At 41.9% G+C, this 25,466-nt stretch overlaps 2 protein-coding genes across 4 annotated transcripts in view; one reads left to right on the forward strand and one right to left on the reverse strand.

Moving 5' to 3' along the window:
• Nucleotides 1-2,827: 2,827 nt before the first annotated feature.
• Nucleotides 2,828-16,131, reverse strand: c1d (C1D nuclear receptor corepressor). The gene is made up of 4 exons (XM_069931767.1): nucleotides 15,868-16,131; nucleotides 12,051-12,117; nucleotides 11,911-11,966; nucleotides 2,828-3,500 (listed from the first exon to the last, which is right to left on the reverse strand). The coding sequence occupies exons 1-4, from the start codon at nucleotides 16,090-16,092 to the stop codon at nucleotides 3,354-3,356; spliced, it is 495 nt and encodes a 164-aa protein (XP_069787868.1). The 5' UTR covers nucleotides 16,093-16,131; the 3' UTR covers nucleotides 2,828-3,353.
• A 66-nt stretch (nucleotides 16,132-16,197) lies between these two features.
• LOC138760742 (uncharacterized) overlaps nucleotides 16,198-25,466 on the forward strand; it is a 133,096-nt gene continuing 123,827 nt past the window's right edge. The window contains exon 1 of one of the 3 annotated variants that reach the window (XM_069931765.1): nucleotides 16,198-16,760. In XM_069931765.1, the coding sequence (XP_069787866.1) occupies nucleotides 16,599-16,760 (162 nt within the window). In that variant the 5' untranslated portion in view covers nucleotides 16,198-16,598. The remainder of the gene's footprint in view (nucleotides 16,761-25,466) is intronic. The other 2 variants (XM_069931763.1, XM_069931766.1) reach the window with 2 other exon arrangements.

Consider the following 25,466-nt stretch of genomic DNA (forward strand, 5'->3'; position numbering starts at 1 on the left):
CTATTCACTTGTGGAGTCCAGATCACATAAATGTCAGTGCCAAAATTGTTCTCTCTTCCTGTTCTTTTGCTAATTCTTGTCACTGAAACTTCATTACCAATGTTAATTTACTTACTCAGATTGATTATAATGAGGTCAAATAGAATGTTCACAATTCATTCAGCAAGATACAAAAAATATTTCAATAACATCCTGTCAATACACCTAATTCTTTTCAACAATGCAACAACAGCAGCAGGCAAGATATATATTTCACACCCTGCTTTAATTTTTCAAGTTTCTCCACTGAACTCTCACTAATACACAAAGTACAGAAAATAACAGGCATTTGTGAAATAGATTTGAAAATGATGGAAAAGGGGTGGTAGAGGTCACAGCATTAAAAATATTTATATCAATGCACCAGATTAGATCTCAATTATGAGATCTTATTCCTTCTTTCCCATCTTTTATTTATTATCCTTCTCACTGGGGATAAGGAGAAAAATTTGCCTAACAAGGGCAGCACAGTTGGACAACACCTTTACAGTGCTAACGATCAGGATTCGAATGCTGCACTGTCTGTATGGAGTTTGTATGTTCTCCCTGTGTCTGCATGGGTTTTCCCCAGGTGCTCATTTTCTCCCACTACCCGAATGGTACTGGGGTTAATTGGGTGGCATGGACTCATGGGCCAAAAAATTGCTCTCCCTGCCTAAAGATATTATTTCATTGCTAAGCTCCAGTAGCTCTCAATGTGGACTCTGTTTATATACAAGTCATTGCCATCTGGGTAGCTCAATTCAACACAAGTTACATCAAGACTAAGCCAAAAATAATAATGCTAAGATATCTGTTCTGCTACTTAGATTAAGCTGCCTCGTGTGAGGCAACAGTACAAGAGAGTCACTTATCCCATCTTGTATCACAATTCCGAAGACTCCTCTGGTAATGCATCCAGCAGCTTCTCTCCAAACTTCTGCAAGAGCTTACTTTGTGTACTTTTTTTTTTAAAAACAATGTGCAACATAATTTCCCAACAGCGACCACTCTTCAAACTGAAGTGGTTCTAAAGTGCTCCAGAAGACCAAGAGGATTCTGTGTCTTAAATAGGGATGTGGGGTGCTGATAACAAAATGATGGTAAATTAATTATTCATGAAAGTTTTACCTCAATTATTTTTGAAATTATTAAATTGGAACTAATCAACCTCAGTCTGCCTCGAAAGATCAGTGAAATAATATGGTCTTAAATGCTCAGTTCTTTTTTGGCCGGTTACCTAATCCAAAATTACCTTTATTGGACGGATATAAATGTCAAAGATCTTCCCCTTTAGTTGAAACAACCAATGATATTCCAGTGGTGATAATGGAACTCATGAAATTCACATAGACACAAAGAGTTACATCTTGAGTATGGGTGCGGTCCACATTGCCTTTTGCTTTTTAAAAAGCATGTTCTTTCCACATTCTTTCAACACTGATGTCGTTCATCTTATTAGTTTACTTTAGCCCAGTGTGCTTCCATCAATGCCATTGAAAGCACCCCCATTGATCACATGCAGGCTATGAAAGGGTCACTGAATGCCATGAGCATTTCCAACAAGCATTCACCTTATCTGCTGAAAGGAAATGGTGTATGACAAGATATCATTAACATTCCCCAGCAAATGCACTTGATTTATGGGGATTTTCTTTCTTACCACCATTCCCTCCCCCTCTAAATATTTTTTTCACTACTCCTCAAATTGTCCCTGAAAGCCCTATCCAAATAAATAGCAATCACACACACACAAACCTCAAGTTCACAAAAGAATTCTACTCCCTAGAGCAAAAGCAAATTTTGATTTTGCACCGAGCATTGAATTTTCTCAATGTGTTGATAACTCATTGAAATAACAAATTGATGACATTTCTATCTATTGAGGTTAAATATACACTGACCACAAGTGCTGTAAAAAGCATGACAGCATTCAGACATGTTCTTTCTCATTGCACATGATGATGATGTTCAATGTCAGAAGCTATAAAAGAAATTTCTGCTGAGCTTTGAAATAGAATCAAATGTGAAGACTACTGGAATTTAGATTCAGCTACTTTTTGTAATTTACACTCAGGTCTACAAGGGACCATGATTGGGTTAGATTAATGAGGAAATGTTACATAAACCAACTATTTATTCCCTGGAATATAGAAGATTAATACAAATTGAGGTTGTTTGATTTTCAAAATTGGTAATATTTGTTCTCTCATTGGAAGGGGTATCTAAATCAAGCACCGTAGACAGGCAATGCAGAAGGGATTAGGAAGGACTTCCTCAAGGAAAGGAAGAGCAGAATATATTTTTACAACAACATGTTCAAATCTGAAGCATTTTTTTTTGCTAAAGATGTTCATAGGAACAGAACCAAGGCAGCAAAATTGAAGACACAGGAGGTTCATTCTTTTTCTCCCATTGATGTTACTTAATCTGCTGAGATCCTCCAGCAGATTGCGTTTTGTCTGAATATTGGAAATACTTCCAACTGATTTGTTTTCAGAACAGTACATTTTTTTTTAAATCTTGGAGTGTATTAAATCTAATTATTTTTTTAATGGTCCTTTGGACATTATACCTTCTCTTCCTACAGATTACTTTAGTTTGTTATGCATGTAGCAATAAATTGAAGGGAATGGTTGCAAAAACTTTGTAACCTTCTAATTAAGCTACAATAGGAGTGAAACGAGATTTGTTTGAACATTAAACAATCCTTTTGAAATCACTCTAGCCTGTTTTTGTTATACGTACCTTAAATTCTTCATGAAGATTGCTTGTATTTATTATCTGGATAGTAATGGACAAAAGAGACTGATTACACTATTTTTAATGTACACATTCACCTATATTCAAAAAAATACTCAGTGCCTGAAAGAGGCACATGACCACTTTTGTACAGTACTTAATGATTATAATCTCTGAAAAATGAATTCTGAGTTGTCAAAGACTATAACATTCACATCTATGTTTTGATACATTATTTAAAAGCAGAATTGTTTATACTTTCTTCCCTTCCAGTGAAAATGAAATTTAAGCCAATACTAAGAAAACAATGATTCTTTTACAAATTGAAGCCCAAGTCAAAAACTAATTCTTGCAATAATAGCTTTTATGCCTACAAAATGGGAATTTAAAAAATAATAAACATTCTTTAATGTTACATTTGAAAACAATAAATATTGTTGATATTTGGGAGACATTGTGATCAATGTGCAGCTGGCTTCTTTTTCATACAAAAGCTAAACATTACTGACACCCAGTGGCATGTCAAAGAAAGTCCTTGTCAAAGTCAATGCCATTTACTTTAGGAATTTTTCTTTCGGCATTTCAAAGACAATTTACATTGATGTTTTTGATTTTCCTTCATTCTTTGCTTCCCACAATGCATTTCGGACAAATCGAGATGCCACGTCTTTATCCAGCCTTGCAGCCTTCTTTCGGTCACCAATTTCTTTCACTTTATTCATACAAGTTCTTATTCGCTCCTATAACACAAAATTCATTAAAGGACACTTCTGGCAATTTGAGACATTTTACTTGAGCAGGTGAAACAAGCAAACAACAAAACAATTCTAAACTGAAAATGCTTTTTAAACAAAGTGCGCTAAAATCAACACAAATAAATTATCAATTTACATTAAGAATTCTCCCCTTCCTCACCCAAATGCAACTGCAATTTGTGTTTTTTCATAAACTGAATTCCAAATTTGTACTCAAACCATATACATCTTAACAGACACTTGAATTGGGAGTTGAAATTTACACAAGTTGAATTTTGCCAAATGCCACTTGAAAAATCAAAAAATGGCGATACTGCCAGAGCTGTTGTAATGGCAGCACTGCCGCTGGTGAGAACCTGGGAGAACAGAGACATAGCACTACTCCAAAGGATTCAAACAACTGGTCCTAAAGTTCTGTACAGGCTTTAAATGGCCTGTTCAAGGAACCAATGGTATTTCATTTTAAAATCCTGCAACTGCGCCCAAGATAGCAGTGCCTGTGCTCAGCAGTAAGCTCGGGGGTTCAGACTCCAGGGAGCAGCAGCCTAGCACAGGGCATCAGACACGGAAGGACACTCCCCTTTGAGAAGGAAAAGCAGAGGAGATGACCCTCCTGGCCAGTGATCACAGAAGCAGCTGAAGGAGACTTGCAGCCGAAGGACCCACAGAGGCTGCGAGCTGCTGGAGATGGGCTCATGGGAACCAGGTATCAGAACCGAGATTCAAGAGGGTGCTGAGGGCAAGAAGGGCTCCCGAAGGGTCTCGGTGCTTAAATCTTCCTGATCTCAGAGGTTTGGATCTGGAACTCAGGTTTCCAATAGATTGAAATGGAGTCTGTGCAACTGCGGAGGCTGCAGGAGCACCAGAGGCGAATCCATGGACACACTGACTCTGAAGGGACTCTCTTTAGCTTTTCTTTACTCTTACCGTAAGGGGTGCCGGGCAACACTAATGGCGACATACAACAGGTAGAAGGGATTCTCCAGAATGGAGGACCATCGCCTTCCCAAGATCGTGTTATATGGCGAGCTCTCCACTGGCCACCGTGACAGAGGTGCACCAAAGAAAAGGTACAAGGACTGCCTAAAGAAATCTCTTGGTGCCTGCCACATTGACCACCGCCAGTGGGCTGATATCGCCTCAAACCGTGCATCTTGGCGCCTCACAGTTTGGCGGGCAGCAACCTCCTTTGAAGAAGACCGCAGAGCCTACCTCACTGACAAAAGGCAAAGGAGGAAAAACCCAACACCCATCCCCAACCAACCAATTTTCCCCTGCAACCGCTGCAATCGTGTCTGCCTGTCCCGCATCGGACTTGTCAGCCACAAACGAGTCTGCAGCTGACGTGGACTTTTTACCCCCTCCATAAATCTTCGTCCGCGAAGCCAAGCCAAAGAAAAAGAAAGATGTTCTGTACTATTACATAACAATAATGAAATCTTGAAACCAAACAGATGATTTATAAGAAATACTTCCTATTCAATTAAAAAAAGTTTTAAAAAGTGGCAGGAGAACCCTTTGCATGCTCTGAAGTTTGAATATTTAGTGTCAAATTAACTTGTGGAAAAGAATTTAGACTAAACAGAAGTATATGAGTCAGAATATAATAAATATGTTGAGTCAAAAAATATCCCTTAAGCTTCACTCTCTCTATCATCTTACTAACACTCCATTTCAAATACCATGCAATCATTCTCTTCTGGCCCTTGCAACCAGTATTAAAATACAAGCAATATTCATGAAGAATTTTATGGATAACAAAAAACACATAGGCTAGAGTGATTTCAAACAGAAGTGTCCAATATTTAAACAATAAACATCAGGTTTCACTCCCACTCTTGTATCCTAATGAGATGTTACAGACTATCCAACCATTCCCTTCAACTTATTATCATACATATTATTCAAGAATTCTGCAAGAGAGGGTATTAAGTACAAAGGACTTTAGACTTTTTAAATTTAGATTTGTTATATACCAACATTTTTTAAAATTCTGTACTGTTGTTAAAGAATCTACTATTAGTAAATTTCATATTCTCAGCGACACTAGGTATTATTCTATTTAGTAGAATCCTAGCGAAGATTTTGCCTGCAATGGAGAGCAACGTGATTCCCCTGTAGTTTGAGCAGTCTGATTTCTCGCCTTTGTTTTTGTACAGGGTGATGATGGTGGCATCACGAAGATCCTGAGGCAGTTTACCTTGGTCCCAACAAAGCTTGAAAAACTCATGCAGTTTGGCATGCAGAGTTTTGCCGCCAGCCTTCCAGACTTCTGGGGGGATTCCATCCATACCTGCTGCTTTGCCACTTTTCAGTTGTTCGATTGCCTTATATGTCTCATCCAGGGTGGGAACCTCATCCAGCTCTAGCCTTAGGGGCTGTTGAGGGAGCTGGAGCAGGGCGGAATCTTGGACTGAGCGGTTGGTACTGAAAAGAGATTGGAAGTGTTCTGACCATCGGTTGAGGATGGAGATCTTGTCGCTGAGGAGGACTTTGCCGTCTGAGCTGCGCAGCGGGCTTTGGACTTGGGGTGAGGGGCCGTACACAGCCTTTAGAGCCTCGTAGAAACCCCTGAAGTCGCCAATGTCCGCGCTGAGCTGTGTTCGTTTGTCCGTGAACTACTCTTTGCAGATGATGCCGCTTTAGTTGCCCATTCAGAGCCAGCTCTTCAGCGCTTGACGTCCTGCTTTGCGGAAACTGCCAAAATGTTTGGCCTGGAAGTCAGCCTGAAGAAAACTGAGGTCCTCCATCAGCCAGCTCCCCACCATGACTACCAGCCCCCCCACATCTCCATCGGGCACACAAAACTCAAAACGGTCAACCAGTTTACCTATCTCGGCTGCACCATTTCATCAGATGCAAGGATCGACAATGAGATAGACAACAGACTCGCCAAGGCAAATAGCGCCTTTGGAAGACTACACAAAAGAGTCTGGAAAAACAACCAACTGAAAAACCTCACAAAGATAAGCGTATACAGAGCCGTTGTCATACCCACACTCCTGTTCGGCTCCGAATCATGGGTCCTCTACCGGCACCACATACGGCTCCTAGAACACTTCCACCAGCGTTGTCTCCGCTCCATCCTCAACATCCATTGGAGCGCTCACACCCCCAACGTCGAGGTACTCGAGATGGCAGAGGTCGACAGCATCGAGTCCACGCTGCTGAAGATCCAGCTGCGCTGGATGGGTCACGTCTCCAGAATGGAGGACCATCGCCTTCCCAAGATCGTATTATATGGCGAGCTCTCCACTGGCCACCGTGACAGAGGTGCACCAAAGAAAAGGTACAAGGACTGCCTAAAGAAATCTCTTGGTGCCTGCCACATTGACCACCGCCAATGGGCTGATAACGCCTCAAACCGTGCATCTTGGCGCCTCACAGTTTGGCGGGCAGCAGCCTCCTTTGAAGAAGACCGCAGAGCCCACCTCACTGACAAAAGGCAAAGGAGGAAAAACCCAACACCCAACCCCAACCAACCAATTTTCCCTTGCAACCGCTGCAATCGTGTCTGCCTGTCCCGCATCGGACTGGTCAGCCACAAACGAGCCTGCAGCTGACGTGGACTTTTTACCCCCTCCATAAATCTTTGTCCGCGAAGCCAAGCCAAAGAAAGAGTAAATTTCAATTCAAATAACACATACCATCTTATATCAATATATAGACTCGCATTCCAAAACTGAAAAAGACATTAAAGCTAATAACTACCAGCAACTAATGCTTCCTAATTATACCTGCAATCAATAAAACACAGTTTCAAATATTTACATTAAATCCTCACTATCCAGATTCTCCTGTTAAGCTCTGAAGAGGGAAGACAATATTCTGATCAGAAATGCAATTTGAACCCCCTCTCCCCCTTGTATTTTGAGCCCCTCAGTACAACCATTGTGATCTATTCAAACCACACAACCAGTTCTTCTAAAACTTCTAATCTAGAAAAAGACAAAGTATCCTAGAAAAAAACTACTACTGAACAAAAAGGATCACATGGTTGTTGCATTAAAAATTTTGCAGATACTTGGATACACATACATATCCTTTCAGCCATTACAACCATTATCATTCAGATGGGGGAAAATTCAATGGCTCAAGTGTTCCTTTGAGCTCCTTCAGATTTGCTATTTGCTGTTGACTAGATTCAAAGATTAAGTCACAAATGAACTGATAAAGGTGTCCCCTGCTTTTCAAAAGTTCATTTTACGTCACTTCACTTTTACAAAAGACCTACATTATTGCTGTTTTCATTAACCAAAAGAAATCTGAAGAAGATTTTCACTTTTACGTTAAAATGCGAAAAGAACATTCGGCATTTGAACCGTTATAGAGGCAGTGCACACCCCAAGCAGCGAGTGGCGCCGCCAAGCTTCTTCCCAGGAATTACAGTCAGCATCTAAGGGTGTTATGCTTAGCATAAAACTGGACATAATTTAGCGTGGTGAAAAAATAAAGATACTGTGCATACGTTGAACTTGCCTCCATCCACCATTCAAACTAGAGAGAAAGAATAGGTTTTATACATTAAATAATTTAATACATTAGGTTTTATGTGTTATTTGGTAATTATTTTTTAGGGTTTGGGAACACTCAAAATTTTTAGCAATATAAATGAATGGTAATTGCTTCTTCACTTTACACCTTTTGGCTTACGAAAGGTTTCATAGGAATGTTCTACTTCTGGATAGCAGGGGAAATCTGTAACTACCAACAATGACACAAAAAGCTACAAATCTTGTTATAACTAGTCATTCTAACCCTCTCCAAAACACAATCGATTCCATTGCACAGAAATTGAACCCTTGTAGAAGTCTTCTTTTTTTTTTAAAAAAAACCAAAGGAATTGTTGAAACCCAAGCATACTGTATGCACTTGGACATTTTTTTTTAAAAAAAGTGCATTTTGGAATATTCGTCAAGAGACATGTTGAGTTAAAGTGATGAAAACCAGATGAAAATGCCATTTGGACAGGTCAGGACAGGCATAATGAATGCCAAAAAAGCTTTCAGACTAAGTGCTTAACTAGATATTTTGCAGCAAAGGAAATAAATATACGAGGGAGTGAGAAATTCACATCTGGAATAAGTAGTGGAATTATGGCTCTGTTATACTAGTAAATCATTCACAACATGGTTTTCATCTTACTAAAAGCATTAAGGAACAAGTTAAGAACTTGGATGAACACACTACTCCAAAAGTTTCACTTCAAAAATTAAATATCTGTACAGTTACAATTTTGGCATTTTGTCCACGTCACAAGCTTTTTATAATTTTTTTTATCTCCTTTAGCCTCAGGGAGTACTCTCACAATGAAAAATAACTGCCTGCCACCCCAGCCGGAACATTGAAACACCTGGCCATCTTAAATTGCATGATCATTATCAAAGTGAAAAATGCAAGTCAACGAGGTCAAACAACCCATAAAAGAGTATGATTTTCCACCTCCAAATGGACAAAACAAAAAAGCACAATAAAACTTCAAATCAACCCCGTGGCTTCTATCGGAAAACAAGTATTTAAAAAAAAATCTGGATTAATATTTATAATTTGGAAAAGGTCAATTGCTAAATAGTGATTAATGCTCAAATTTTCCCACATATACCTTGCCAATTTCCTTACCCAAAGCCATAACATTATTATCCAGATTTCTTGGACTTTATGTCCACAACCTCTCAAAGTAACATTTCTTAAACCCCTCACCCCTCCCTCCCTCAAAGACATACGATCCATTTTGTAAATACCAATTATAGTTTGTATGAAATGTTAAACTGACTTCCATCCGAACTATTAAATAAAGCAAATAAATATGCCAATAAGAATTCTTCAACTAATTTGTAGATGCTGACTTCTTCAAAAATTAAAAACACTTAATATGCAAAACTCACCTCGAGTTTTATCAAAAGAACTATGTTGGGAGTGTGGCCAATAAACTTACTCAGGTTTACTAATGCATTTTGTTTTAAATTGTTTGGTGAGGTGTCATTGTATCATGTGTGCATCTACAACTCCTCTAATCACAGATATTCAATTATAATTATACTAAGAGATCAAATCTATAATGAAGGCAAAAGTAATTTTAATGCCAAACAATCTTGCCTACTAAAATAACAATCGCAGAGCATTCCAAATAAGACTAAAATCCTTTTTTGAATCTTCCATCAGTTTTCTACCCAATGTTTGCTTCCCTTAATCAATGCAAGAGTTCACATTTTCCCCACATTAACCTTAAATTTTGCACAACTTACTGAACCCATTTCCCTGTGTCATATTCTTGGCCATTGGCTCCAAGATATGGATTTACACATTCCATACTGGCTTACTATCTACTAGAAGTCTCCTGACACATGCTTTCCAAGTCGGAAAACTAAATAAATTTTCATAAAGTGGTCTAACAAGGTATTAGGATTGTGATTCTTCTCTGCACTTCTTTGTGTGTTTAAATACTTCATATTGTTCCTGTGTTACAAATGGTCTCACAACAAAATAGTTCATAACTTCCCTTTACGCCCCATGTCAAAATTATGGTATATAGTTTGCTCTTCTGTACCAGTTATAACCATATAACAATTACAGCACGGAAACAGGCCAATTTGGCCCTTTTCGTCCGCACTGATCCAAGTGCCCCCCCCTCTAATCCCATTTACCAGCACTCTGCCCATATCCCTCCATCCCCCTCCCATCCATATACTTATCCAACTCTTTTTTTTAAATGAGAATATTGACCCTGCGTCCACCACCTTTCCTGGAAGCCCATTCCACACAGTAACATCTCTCTGAGTAAAGAAGTTCCCTCCCATGTTACTCCTAAACCTTTGCACGTCAACTCTCAACCCATAACCTCTTGTATCCATCTCTCCTACTCTTAATGGGAAAAGCCTTTCCACATCAACTCTACCTATCCCTCTCATTATCTTAAACATCTAAAAAAAAAAGAAAACCCTCTAAGCAGTTTTCATAAAGTGGTCTAACAAGGTATTAGGACTGTGATTCTTCTCTGCACTTCTTCGTGTGTTTAAATACTTCATATTGTTCCTGTGTTACAAATGGTCTCACAACAAAATAGTTCATAACTTCCCTTTACGCCCCATGTCAAAATTATGGTATATAGTTTGCTCTTCTGTACCAGTTATAACCATATATAACCATGCAACAATCTTTGAAATCCCTCTGCAATCTTTGAAAACTCTCTTCATCATCCACAATTCCCCCTATTTTAGTATCATCTGCATATTTACTAATCTAATTTACTGCCCCATCCTCCAGATCATTAATATATAGGACAAACAGCAATGGTCCCAATACCAAACCCCGAGGTACACCACTTGTCACCGGCCTCCATCCTGACAAACAATTATCTACTACTACTCTGGCACCTTCCTTCCAGCTACTGTTGAATCCAACTTTCCCCATTGACATTTCAACAGCATTCATGTAATTTTCTGATTTGGGTGCAAGAAGCTAGTGTAGTAATTTTAATAAAGGTAATTAGAAAAGGAAGAGGACAAAGCTAGATAAAGCAAACTAGAAAAATAAAGGTCAAGATAGCAGATCAGCAGTAACAGGCATTTACTGTAATTTATGAAGTCCCCTTAAAAGTATATTCCAATAAGGAAGAATGATTCTGAGAAAGATACACTATCCATGAAGGTGTAGATGGCATTAACTTCAAAGGTGTACAACAATGTGGTCGGCTAGAGGATTGGAAAATTTCTAGAAACTAGCAAAGGAGGGCTAAAACATGAAATACATTATCTTAGAGCATACCAGCAAATAATACAATAGAATAGGATGTATATGATTCTACAAATGTATTTAAACAAGAGCAGCCAAAATAAAAACAGCAAATGCCATATGTAAATCTGGAACCTTATAGAGGTATTTGCATTCAGAATTTAGGCCTTAAAATGTTTCCTGTCACTTCAATTAAACAGGACTACTATTTCAACTTGAGAGAATATGCTTTGATTATTTCTAATTTCCCCTTTCCATGTAAACTGCCCTATTTCCTAACAAGGTGCAATATAGATACAAGTCTACAATAATATCTACAGACATTTCAAATCACTCCTTTGGTAGCATTTCACTCTTACCAGGAAACACAAGCAGAGGCAAGGATTTGGAGCTATGCAAACAAAGGGCAGCAAAATTATGGCATGATAAATTATTCATGCCTACAATTTGTATTCAAGGATCTCACATTGTTGCAATTAAATCAAATTAAACAAGATACCCATATTAATCTAAATTTATTATTGCCACCCCTTATTTGGAATACAAAAAAAATGACATTGTAAATTTGGTATTTTGAAGGAAGAGGCAAAACACCCCTTGTTAAAACCACTCAAACCACCCCTTGTTAAAACTAACATCATGCACAAATTATTTCAACACTTACCAATTCTTGTTTGACAGCATGTTCTTTGGGATTAATTCCTCTTGTGACAAGATAAACTAGAATAAATTATTGTTTTCATTAATAAAAGGAAAATAACAAAATAACACAGAGCCATGTACAAAATTTTACTAAATACTTACTCCAAAATAGAGAATTCAATGCATAGGCAGAGGCTAAATCCATCTTGGCTTGTTCAAGAGGGTCCAGCTGAAAGAGAGAATTAAAACAAATCATGCAAATCACTCGATTATAGCAAGCTAAACTTTATTCAGAACACTGATGTCTTCTTCAAAGCAATATGGAGAGAATTTTCATTCTATCTAGGTTGGCAGAAAGAGCTTTAATTTAAAAGTTCAAAGAAAAACAGTACCACTCAGAACACACCATTCTAATATAGACTTTCTTTGTATTGCAAGACAATTCAGCAGCATGACCATTTCAGACCGAAACAAGAAAGCAGGTGTTGAAGACCAAGTAAGATTAGTTTGAAATCTCCAGTGAGATTCACGTGATTGAGTGCTGTTTTTATTGACTTCTTTCTTTGGCTTGGCTTCGCGGACGAAGATTTATGGAGGGGGTAAAAAAGTCCACGTCAGCTGCAGGCTCGTTTGTGGCTGACCAGTCCGATGCGGGACAGGCAGACACGATTGCAGCGGTTGCAAGGGAAAATTGGTTGGTTGGGGTTGGGTGTTGGGTTTTTCCTCCTTTGCCTTTTGTCAGTGAGGTGGGCTCTGTGGTCTTCTTCAAAGGAGGTTGCTGCCCGCCAAACTGTGAGGCGCCAAGATGCACGGTTTGAGGCGTTATCAGCCCACTGGCGGTGGTCAATGTGGCAGGCACCAAGAGATTTCTTTAGGCAGTCCTTGTACCTCTTCTTTGGTGCACCTCTGTCACGGTGGCCAGTGGAGAGCTCGCCATATAATACGATCTTGGGAAGGCGATGGTCCTCCATTCTGGAGACGTGACCCATCTATACAAAGATAGCAATCCATACAACATTTCAGCAGTGAAGCAAGCTCTTGCAACAAAACTAGTTTACTCCATGAGAGAACACAAGTCCTCAACAACTCTTCAGAGCTAAAGTTTAAAGTAAACAATCAAGTAAGACATTCATTAGAATTTTCCAAATTATACCTTGGATTTTGACAAGTAGAGCAATAAATCGAAGTAATTCTGAAAATTGGAAGACAAGTTTTGGAAAACCAGAAACAACAAAATTTTACAGTACATGGATTCAATTTACTTTACAAAGTCAGCATTTTTTTTACATTACAAGTCAAATGGCAATTTTATGTGCTGTGCTTTAACCCAGGTGTGTCAATCATACCCTTGCCAGGGATTGAATAAGGTACTTTATTTAATTTTGTGTGGGGAATCAAAACAATTTTAAGCAAAAAAAATCCTAGTACAATTTTGTTTTTTTTAAGTAAAGCAATGTTGCGGCTACAGATTTCTTGTATGGAGTCAAAGCAGTGGATGAAACACAAAATTGTTACACTGCTTCTACAGAATTTTGTGCCATACAAGCAGAAGTTTCCTCCTTCAACTGAATACTAGGATTGCAAAAGGCATCATCTTTTGTGCTTGCCACAAATTCACTTGGATCTTGAAACAAACTCCATTTCTCTTCCCACCAATACTGTGGCTAATCTATGTTTTCCTATTCGTCTTAGAAATCAGCTTGTAAGCCACTTGTCTACTTCATTCTGAAGACTACTAACTCTATCCATTATTTTATCTGATTCAGAGCATTCCTTGTCACCTGCTGAACAATTCATCCACACTTGCATTATATCTACATTTAATTATGCCAATACCTACTTAGTCAGCTTCCCTAATCCTATCCTATATAAAGCCAAAGCCATAAAACTTAGTTGCCTATGTTCAATTCACACTAATCCCATTTATTCATCACCTTTGCAGTTGTTGATCTACACTCTTGTGGTTGTTGATTTGCACTGGGTCCAAGATAAAACACCTTGATGTTAAAATTCTCATTTCCACTTTTACCAGATTCTCAAAGGTACACTGCTCCAAATTTACCAAAGCATCTTCTACTTTAATCATCCCATCATTGGTAACATATCTCTCTTTGAAAATACCCTAATAAACATTTCTATGTTACCCAACCCCACCCCACAAGAGGTTCCTTGAAAAAGATATCTTTGATCTCTTGAATGGTTATCTGCCCCAACATCATTGTTTGGGACTCAATGATCTTATGAAGCATCTTGGGTAGTTATAGCAACAAACAGCTGTACATACATTCTAAACTTGGCAAGACATCCTGGGGATGGGAGAAAAAAATATACAAAAGCAGATTTGTAAAATTGAGAGCATTTTCAATGGGAGATGGAAGGCCATAGAGAAGATTAACTGATGGTTGGAGGCAATGGTTGTGCAGATGAATAGGGGCAATTGGGCATATATATGCTAACAGAGGAAAATGGAAATTGTGGAAGGAAATGTGCAATAAAGCACTTTGGGAATCTGTGTATTTATAGATGACCATTAATGTAATAAAATTATTGATGGTAAAATAAATGTAGCATGGTTAGCATAATGCCATTACAGCATCAGCAACCTGGGTTTGAATCTGGCTTGTACGTTTTCCCCATGAATCTCATATACGAAACAATACCCTCAATTTACAAGAAAGATCTAAAACATCGAGTCTAAAGCTTTTTGTTTTTGCATTACCAGAATACAAGTTCTTCCAAAGCCACAATCAGAACTGCTATTGTACACAAAAAGTTATTTTTCCAACCAGCATGCAAAGATAACAGGAAGCCAAACTTCCAGATTTAGACTACAAGATATAGGAGCAGAAGTAGGCCATTTGCCTATCAAGCCTCCTCCACCATTCTATTATGAGCTGAGCATTCTCACAGCCCCTGCCTTGTCACAACAACCCTGGAAACACATTAATCTCTGCCTTAAATACACTCAACAACTTGTCCTCTAAAGCACCCATGTATGATCTCATGTTACCTGGGACAGTCCTTAAAAGGTGATGGCAATCATCATATGGTAACAATAATGACCTAACAAGCTCCTGTACAGGAAGAGTGACAAGTCTGTATTCTAACAACTTCCTGCATGTTTTTTGAAAAAACACCTGAAGCAAAAAAAAGCTACAGATTCTGGAAATTTGAAGGAGTGAAAAAGAAATGCTGGAAACATTTTCAGCAAGTCAGCAGTAGTTGTGGTGAGAGTCATACAATCATTGCTTGCCCACAGATGCGTTTCTTGTTTTTGTTCAGTCTTGTTCTCAATTCTGTTTGATTTCTGAATAACAGCATAATCTGAGATATCTGGCTTTACTGTTTCCCACTAATAGAAAGCATTTAAACCACGTCACAATCTTTTACATTTCCAAACAACAAAATTGAAAAGTTGAAAAAAGGCCTAAATGTTAGACACCTTAAATAAACCAGAAAATCCCAGAGGCTAGTCAGACAGCATCTATGGAAAGGGAATAAGAATTAACATTTCAGCTCAATAACAATATTTAATGTTCGACAAAGGATATTCACTCCAACGTCAACTCTTTCTATAGATACTGCCTGACATACTCAGCGTTGATTTTATATTCTGTTTCATTGGCAATATTATATTATGGATGTTTGTCACGATAAACAACGTCCTTGTTTTTCAAAATATCCCACAGGGTCCATCAATCAACTCCATCTGTTTAAGCCACGAAAACCTCGAAATGACTTTTCATGCAAAGATCGGAACGTCCTGCAGTGAGATACTCCCGCATTATTTATTCTTTCGGTCGGTTATTTAATGGGAATTATTTTTTCTTCCTCTCCCAGCCGGTCGAGAGATTTTCCAACCAACCTTCTTCCTTTTTTGTTAATTCTCCCTTCAGTATCCAAAGTATTTGGGGGAGGGGAACAAACCCCAGTGTTCAATTAATGACGAGGTTCTTCCTGACAACACGGTGTTCGTTACCTTCTGGAGCAACTCACTCCGAGAAGAGGACATCAAGCTTTTCAAAACCCCATCGGCACATTTGATCGATTCCTCAAAAGCCACCAAATACTCGTGAATCTCGGTCGGATATTCCTCATCGAAAGGTTCGGCAGTGGCCATCTTGGGAAACGGTGGGAGGGGGGGGTGTGTGATCAGCGACGCGCATGCGCCGCAGATACAAAGCGTCAGGGGCCTTGTCGTCATTTGGTTTTAGAAATAAACCATTTGCACGTTGGTGTAAAATCGAAATATGCATAATTTGAAATCCGCGGATTGTGGTGCGTTTGTCAGAGTTTTCTGGTGTTTGTGAACAAAATAACCAAGTCAGGACCATTTCCGTTCACGCCGCAGACTTTGACGCAATAGCGTGCCCTGTTGCGCATGTGTCGAAGCCGCGTGGCCCGCTGGTACTTGTAGTCTCGAGGCAGAGAGAGCCAGTCCAGGGCAACGATCATAAATTTGTCGGAGACTCACGGTTGTTGCTTAGGCGGCTAAACAAGAAGTTTGTAAACCTGGAGCAACACCTGAAATACGGGAGGAACTGCTAGCTGCACGTGGGTGGTTTAGATATACCCGGATCAAGCCCCGGTTGGAGTTGTTGCCATGGGAGCGGCCGGCCGGCCGGCGTCGTGTTGAGCTTGGGCAAGGGAGGCGGCGAGCCGGGGCTTCGCCTGGACATAACGGGATCTCCTCATCACAGCGAGGAAGCGATGGACGACTGCGACTTAAAGAAGCTGGCGGTTTCTCCCGGAACTTTGGAACCTCCATTTCATCCCAAAGTGACTTCGTACAAAGTGACTGCCGGTAGCGACGCTGTCAAAATCACTGTGTACGCCATGACGAGCAGCAGCGGGGCCTCTTACCAAGTCGTTGTAAGTGTTCTCCTTGTGCATTGCGAATAGGGGTGAGGGGCAGACATCATTCACACGGAAAATTCATGGAACGGGAGGATGCTCCTATGCATTCAAACGCCGCAGACGATTGGGCTCCATTCCAGTTCGAATCTTATCTCGTCCAGGGAGAACGACTCTTCTGTAAAGACTAACAGGTTATGTGTAACATAATTTAGAGTATAAGATGAAAATGAAGATCAGTTAGCACCAAACAATGGTAGCGTGTTTGATGGCTGCGGAGAGGGGGGGGGGGGGGGGGATAAAACTGCCTTTAACTTCGGATTTCTTAAATATGTTGCCCACCTTTCCGGGGCAGATGGAGATGACGTCTGTGTCGATGAGGGAAGTTTCCTCTGAGCTGCATCAACAACCTCAAGCAGAGCATCTCCCGTACATCAGAAGATAATATCTGTTATATATAGAGAATTTAGGTTAAAATGGCTTAAGTTAAAATGTGATGATTAATCATAAAAAGGGAAGCCAGAACGGACAGGGAGCTTACTAGCAGCCAAGGACAAAAGGTTCAGCTGGATATGTTTTTTTTTAAACATATCTTTTCATGGTCATAGTGAGAGACATGCAGGAGACAAAAGATTGATAAGAAGGGTGAGAAACAGAATTTAGTGTATGTAGAGTTCGCAGCGTACGTAACGAACGTGATAATTAAAAATGCAGTTGTACTTAGAATGCTTTTGCAATACTAACCAATTAAAACAGTATTAATAAGTAGGGGAAGGGCAAACAACAAGGGTATAAAAATCAATGCACTGTATGTATCGGGGCTTAACTGGTGAGAAGCCAGTTGAGTCCAACTCTGCAGACTTGTAAATAAAGCTTGTCGTGTCATCAGTTTTAAAGAGACTCATGTGTGAGAAGTTTTATTTCTGACAAATCCCTCCCGGTCCTCATTATCTTCTTATTAATTTTTGTGCATAGGTGACAGTTCTGCACCTCCTGTTGGGCCAAGGTGTAGATTCCCTTACACACATATTCTCGAAGCACTGTGTCACATAAGGCTTGGGTGCCCCAGTGGCTCTGATGATGCAGGTGTTTTAAAATATTGCGAGTTATTTCTTAGAACCATTCTTCCATCTGGTGTCTTCCATGTTCCATCAGGCAGCTGGCTTGCGCCCAGCTGAGCCATGTCCTTTTCTTCCTTAGCAGTGAAAATGGGAGCCTTCTTTATGCCTTGTCTTATTGGGATTAAGGTCAGCAAACGGACTTCTTGTTGCATGGTTGCCCTTTTGGCTTCTTCATCAGCCAGTCTGTTTCCAATTGCTGTCGGGATATCTCCCCTCTGATGGCCTGGTATGTAGACCACTGCTATTTCCTGGGGTAATGTCAAGGCTTCTAAAGTCAGAGTAATCATCTGTTCGTGTGCCAATTCCTTTCCTCTTGATGTAATTAGACCACGCTCCTTCCAGATCTTACCAAAGGTATGCACTACCCCGTATGCGTATTTGGAATCAGTGTAAATCGTTCCAGTTTTCACTGCCAGTATTCTGAGGGCTCTCTGCAAGGCATATAGTTCACAGGACTGCGCTGACCAGCTTCCGGGTAGTCTCGTGGATTCTACTACTTTCCAAGTATTTCCTTCTATTATAGCATACCCACTTCTTCTCATTCCGTCAACACATCTGGCGGAGCCTTCAATGTAGAATTCATATCCTTCTCCCAGAGGAGTATCGCAAAGGTCTTCTCGGGTCGTGGTCTGAAGATCCGTCAACTCGACACAGTCGTGCTCCACCTCTCTCTCTGTTTCACTGCCGTATAAAAACTGAGCTGGGTTGCAGCTATTAATCTTTGCAAACTGTAGATCTTCTCCGACTATTAAAATGGTTTCATACTTTAATATGCGAGAATCAGTCAGCCATCGATGGGCAGTTTGTCAGCCCATCATGACACTGGGTCCATCATTTTGGAAAGGAAAGCCATTGGGTGTCACTGACCGCCTTTTTCCTGTGTTAAAACTCCCACAGCTGTTCCTTGGTTATGAGTGACAAATAGCTGGAAGGGCTGTTTTAAAGAGGGCAGAGTGAGTACCGGGGCTTGTGTCAGGCGATGCTTCAAGTCCTCAAACCATCCCTCCTCCTCCTGGGTCCATTTCAATGGATATTCATTTTCATTTGTCAGCTTTTCATACATAAACTTCACCAACGCTGAGTAGTCCTCTATCCATAACCTACAGTAACCTAAGAGTCCCAGGAACTGTCTTATTTCCTTCTTATTACGGGGTAACGGCATTCTAGTGATTCCCGCAATCCGTTCAGGGGTAATCCATTTCTGTCCTTTACTTATCTGGTGTCCCAGATATACCACAGTTCTCTCAACGAACTGTAACTTGTTCCTGGACACCCGTAGACCCTTTTTCCCCAGATAATTCAAGAGTCTAATTGTATCTCCCCTCATTTCTTGTTCCTTGGGTCCTGATAATAGTAAATCGTCCACATACTGCATTAGTTGGGAATCATCAGATTGTGGATAGTCCGCCAGGATTTGTTCTAGCATTTGTCCAAACAGGTTCGGAGATTCAGTGAACCCTTGGGGCAATACAGTCCACCGAAGCTGTCTCCGTCTACCTGTCCATGGATTTTCCCATTCAAACGCGAACATATCTCTACTTTCCTCTTCTAATGGACACGTCCAGAAGGCATCCTTCAAGTCGATAACACTAAACCACTCATGGTCTGGGGGAATCCGACTCATAATAGTATAGGGATTAGGCTCCACTGGGTGGTGGGTCTGAACAATAGCATTCAAACTTCTTAGATCCTGAACTAGGCGATAGGATCCATCTGACTTTTTCACTGGGAGTATAGGGGTGTTATAAGGTGACATGCATTCTTCTAATAGTCCGTCTCGTATTAGAGTCTCAATTACCGGCTGTAGCCCTTTTCTCCTTTCCAAAGAAATAGGATACTGACGTTTCCTTACCGGCTGATGACCTGGTATTAATGTGACATGTAAAGGTGGGATGTCCAGACCTCCTCGATTTCCCTCCTTATACCAGACTCTCTCGTCAATCTGCCGTTCATCCTCTTCCTTTAAAGCACAGAGGTGGACTCGCACTTCTCCGTCCACAGGGAGAGCACCCAAACCTAGGAGAGCCTGTAAGTCCCTTCCTAGGAGGTTAAATCCAGCCGACGGTAACAACAAGAGGTCTTGTACCCCTTCTCTTCCAGTTTCACTGTTACTTGGGGAATTATTGATATCATTCTGGGAGCCCCTTCTATCCCAGAAATTTTCAAATTACTTTTTACAGGTTCAGTCCCGATTGGCACAGTTATTACACTACTTCGTTCCGCTCCTGTGTCCACCATAAACACCACCTCTTCTCCCTTGGGACCAATTTTTAGTTTTACCAGGGGTTCCCTCTTATACTTGGTCCCTAACATTTGGAACCCCTGACCCCCCTAATCTTCTTCCATAAGTTCGAGGGCACGCAATTCCCTCTTGTATCGGGGGCATTCCCTCTTAAAGTGTCCTTCCTCATTGCAGTAATAGCAGTTAACGAACCTCCGGGGTCTTCCCTCTCTTGGATATTTTGGATTGTTTAGAGGAAGGTTTTGTTTTCTTTCCCCTCTGGATTCGGCATTCATCTGTCGGATAGTCTGTACCATAACCTTTGTCGCCCTCTTTTGATCTTCTTCTTCTCTCTGCACATATACTTTTTGCGCCTTTTTAACAGGTCGCTTAGGGGCTTTTCGCTCCAGTCCTCCTCCTTTTCTAGTTTCTTTCTAATGTCCTGCCATGATTTGGAAACAAATTCAATTCGAATAAGCTGTTCACCCATTGGTGTACTAGGGTCTACGCCCGCATACTGTTGGACATTCTTTCTCACCCTCTCCAAGAAATCAGTAGGGGACTCGTCCCCGTACATCAGAAGATAATATCTCCCGTACATCAGAAGATAATATCTCCCGTACATCAGAAGATAATATCTCCCGTACATCAGAAGATAATATGAAAGCGTGGTACTGGATTTGCTTTTGATGGTGGACCTGCAGAACTTCTTGAGGGACATGCCCATTGATAACTTACTCCCATTTCCTCCACCGTATTTTTCTTTGGCTTGGCTTCGCGGACGAAGATTTATGGAGGGGGTAAAAAGTCCACGTCAGCTGCAGGCTCGTTTGTGGCTGACAAGTCCGATGCGGGACAGGCAGACACGATTGCAGGGGAAAATTGGTTGGTTGGGGTTGGGTGTTGGGTTTTTCCTCCTTTGCCTTTTGTCAGTGAGGTGGGCTCTGCGGTCTTCTTCAAAGGAGGTTGCTGCCCGCCAAACTGTGAGGCACCAAGATGCACGGTTTGAGGCGTTATCAGCCCACTGGCGGTGGTCAATGTGGCAGGCACCAAGAGATTTCTTTAGGCAGTCCTTGTACCTTTTCTTTGGTGCACCTCTGTCACAGTGGCCAGTGGAGAGCTCGCCATATAACACGATCTTGGGAAGGCGATGGTCCTCCATTCTGGAGACGTGACCCATCCAGCGCAGCTGGATCTTCAGCAGCGTGGACTCGATGCTGTCGACCTCTGCCATCTCGAGTACTTCGACGTTAGGGATGTAAGCTCACAAAGATAAGCGTATACAGAGCCGTTGTCATACCCACACTCCTGTTCGGCTCCGAATCATGGGTCCTCTACCGGCACCACCTACGGCTCCTAGAACGCTTCCACCAGCGTTGTCTCCTCCACCGTATAGGTTTTCAGGATAAGGCTATCCACAATGTTGTCCTTACAAGGGATAGAGAGGGACTAGGTATATCCAAGGAACAGGAGGAGTTGGTGGGTTTGTAGTATATTATCTGGGAATGGTTTGTCTCCTGCGATGGAGAGGTCTGGGGAGGGGTGTCGAAAATGATTCTGGTAAATTTCTGGTAAGTTGGCAATGAAGTTGATTAAATTGTCGCACTCTGCACAGGTCGAAGAGGTAACATCAATACAGTTGTTTATGTAGAGCTGGAAAAGTCAGGGACCATTACCAGAGTAGGATTAGAATGGGTACTGTTCTGCATTCCCAATTTAAAAACTATAGTTGGCACCAACGAGTGTGCCTATAATTGCATCCTGAATCTAAAAAAAAATTGGAGTAGTCAAACAAGAAATTGTCTGGAGGCAAACACATTGAGGCAACCATGAAGAAGGTACACCAATATCAATACTTTTTCAGAAATCTGAGGAGATCTAGTGTGTCATTGAATACTCTTATCAAACTTCTGTAAGTGCACTGTAGAAACTATATTGACAGGTTGCATCACATTCTCATTTGGTGATTTGGGTGCCTCAGAGTACAGATGGTAGCAAACATTTAACAGGTTCCAGGCTCTCATCCATTGAAGATATTTGTGTGAGGTGCATAGCATATCTAGGGTATGGCAGATTGGGCACAGAACCAGAGCACCAGTTGCAGGGTGGGAGGGGGTGCCAATGTTCTCACCTTACCCACACAATATCCGAGTCCCTAGCCCAGTACAATCCACTTTGGGGCCATTCCAGCAAGCAAGCATCACCTGGCAGCAGCTCAATGCGGGATTGATGTGAAAAATGGCTGTCTTCCCTTACCCATAATCCCCATGGGTTGGAACAGCTCTGCCAGTGCCAGCACCAGCCAGGGAAATGCAGATTGGTTCCAGCTGCACAGGGGATTATGGGTAGGGAAGAGAGCCATTTTGCTCATCGAATCCACATTGAGCCACTGGCACCAATGAGCAGCCCCGAAGGCCAGAGCTGCCTGGTGAGGTGCTGGAGGCCAGGCAGCTGGCAGGGAAGGCTGTCACAGCCCACCCTGGCCGCACACTGATGGCACTCCTGGCCACTCGCTGACAGCCCTGCCCTAGCTGCACGATGACGGTCTCGTCGTCAGCCCACCCCCGCCGCACAATACTGCCCTGCCAATACTCCACCCCAGCTGCCCGTGAAGATTTTCCAATTAATACTTTGCTGATCTCCCTGCAGCCTGCTCCATATTCTGGTCCCCAAACAAACTTCTGACAAATTTCCTTTGCCTCTATTTGGGATCCCAGTGATCAGGAAGATGGAACGGGTAAAGACATATTGGCATCTTGCAACCTGTATCCACAACCTGTGTATATTGTGGTGGTGAGGGGCGCTTCAAATGAAACTGTTGGGCAGCAGCAACACGGTTAGTGTATGGTGCTTTTTGTGTGTGTGTGTGTGTGTGTGCTTTTTTTAAATGGGGAGAGGGGGGACATCGATGTCAGTGGCAGCCCTAGGGTGCCACCTGATCTAGATATGCCACTGATGAGATGAGCACTTACATGTGCAAAACATAGGTTTATGGATCTACTTCAAGCAAATAAGATTAGTGCAAATGAGTAAAATAACCTCAAAGAGGTAGCCCATATCATAAAGAATCCCCATCACTCTTGTCACAACCCCTTCTCACTGCTATTTTTGGGTAGAAGGATCAGAACCCCTAAAGATCAGCACTTCTAGTTTCAGGAACAGTTTATTTCCAATGGCTGTCAGGCTCTTGAATCTCCCATTGTTACTCTAATCATGGACTTTTCTGACACCACAAAAGCACTGTCTGCACTGTTGTAACACTTTCTCTTGCACTATAAAAACTGTAGTAGTATTATCAATCTGCCTTTTGTATTATATTTTTAATTTAGTGTATACTTTTTTTTCCATGTTGCCTTTTCAAGTGAAACAAGTAAGAATTTTGATGTCGGGCAGATGTCAGGTATATTGGTCTGTTGCTTATGTGCTACATAAGCATGGAGAAAAATGACGCACACCAAAGCCTTGGAAAATGAGACTGATTTATTGCACTGGCTGTCACATTTATATGGGCCCAGCTGCTAACATTAGGGCCCTGCATCATTGGAGTGCCAGCCCTCGGGTTGGCCAGCGTTCCTGCCAGTTTCCCATCTTCCCACTTTGTGGAGGTTACCTGGGACAACAGCTGGTGTAACCTCCCCAGATCCACAGTCGCCACATTTGTCAGCCATTTTACGGGCAGTTCAATGTCTTCGTACGCTGGCCGCTAAACGACCCCCCCCCCCCCCACCCCGAACTGGTGACCGGACCATAGTCCGTAGCCTTAGGTGGCCTGCCCCTGCATTACGGGGGAGGAGTGAAGACTGGCTCTTTTCAGATATGCCAGTTTCAGGTGGTTGATGGTAAGAGTCTCCTCCTTACATTGGTGTCAAGGACAAAGGTGGAACTATTGACTCTAATAACCTTGTAGGGCCATTGTAATAGTGGGGGGTTTGTGTGCGCTCCTCTTCACGAACATGAACCGGCAAGTTTTTAGGATCTTCAGGATGCTATGCCGGCTGGCCATGAGGTGTGTGGGACCAAGGACCCCACTTTTCACCGCAGGTTCTCAAGGGTTGCCGCGGGATCTTCTGGGTGTTTATCGGGGGCCAGGAGCTTCCCAGGGATGATTAAAAGCACACTGTTAACCATCTCTGCCGCCAAGGCATCAAAGTCCTCTGGTGCAGTACGAATTCCCAACAGAACCCAAGACAGTTCATCCACCCAAATGGAACCCTTGAAGTTCCTGTGGAAGCACTCCATCAACTCCTGCCAGTGATACATCGTGGTATGATGGAGCTGTATCTCCAGAAAGTTTGCCAGCGCCACCCAGAGCCCAGAAGTGAATTGTGCCCCCCCCCCCCCCATCCAATGTGAGGTGCTCTAGGACCCTGAATCAGAAAACCCATGTGTCAATGAGTGCCCTGGCACAGGTTTCTGTGGTGGTATCAGCCAGTGGGACTGCCTCCTGCCACCTCGTGGAGTTATCCACCATGATCAAGAGTTATCTCTCCCCATGGGAAACTGGTAACTGCCCCACTAAGTCAATGTGCACATGGCTGAACCTGCGCCATGCCGGCTCAAATGTCTCTGTGGGCTCTCTCGTATGAGCCTGCACTTTGGAGGAGTGACAGTTTGAGCAGGTCTTGACCCACTGGCTGACCTGTTTATGGAGCCCATGCCAGACAAACTTGTTGGCCACCATTTTAACCATGACGCAGATGGCAGGGTGCTTTAGGTTGTTGATGGCCTCTAACATCTAGCGTCTCCATGCAGCAGGAATGATGGGATGGGGGCTGCCAGTAGAAATGTCGCACAGCAGTGTCAGGTTACCTTGGCTGACCAAGACGTCCCCCACCCTGAGACCAGAGATAGCTGTCCTGTAAGCAGGGATCTCGGGGTCCTGCTGCACTTTGGCGAGGGCCACGTAATCGACCCCTTGGGACGGTGAGTATCGATTCAATTGCAGGGTGGAACAGAGCGTCAGCTACCATCTTGTTTTTCCCCATGATATGTTGAATGTCTGGTAAACGCAGACACATTAGAACAAGTGCCTCTGTGTCGGATCAACCACAGATTCAATACCTTACGGAAGGCGATACATGACCTACCAGAATCTTTCAATACAGTGTTAATAACAATAATTCCAAAGAAAGGGAAAGACAGTCTACAACCTTCTTCATATAGACCTGTATCACTACTGAATATGGATTATAAAATTGTATCAATATTATTAGCTAATTGGTTAGCTTGTGGCGGCGCACAGCCTAATGGCGAACTGGCCCTGCTTGTATTGCCATGTGATGGGGCAGCCATTAGGAGATGCCGTCATCAGGGGTTTCTTCTTGACTCCAGCATCCCTTCCAGCACGCGCCCTGGGCAATGATTATGATGTCACAATGCACC

Source organism: Narcine bancroftii, chromosome 4 (genome assembly GCF_036971445.1).
Source record: "Narcine bancroftii isolate sNarBan1 chromosome 4, sNarBan1.hap1, whole genome shotgun sequence".
Lineage (NCBI taxonomy): Eukaryota > Metazoa > Chordata > Chondrichthyes > Torpediniformes > Narcinidae > Narcine > Narcine bancroftii.

Bases quoted from the DNA above. Each gene is read 5' to 3' on its own strand.
- c1d (XM_069931767.1), bottom strand. From the start codon at position 16,092: ATGACGACAAGGCCCCTGACGCTTTGTATCTGCGGCGCATGCGCGTCG. The intron at 12,118-15,867 runs GTAACGAACACC...TCTCTCTTTCAG, and splicing joins GGAGTGAGTTGCTCCAGAAG to CTGGACCCTCTTGAACAAGC. The intron at 11,967-12,050 runs GTAAGTATTTAG...AATTTATTCTAG, and splicing joins ATTGAATTCTCTATTTTGGA to TTTATCTTGTCACAAGAGGA.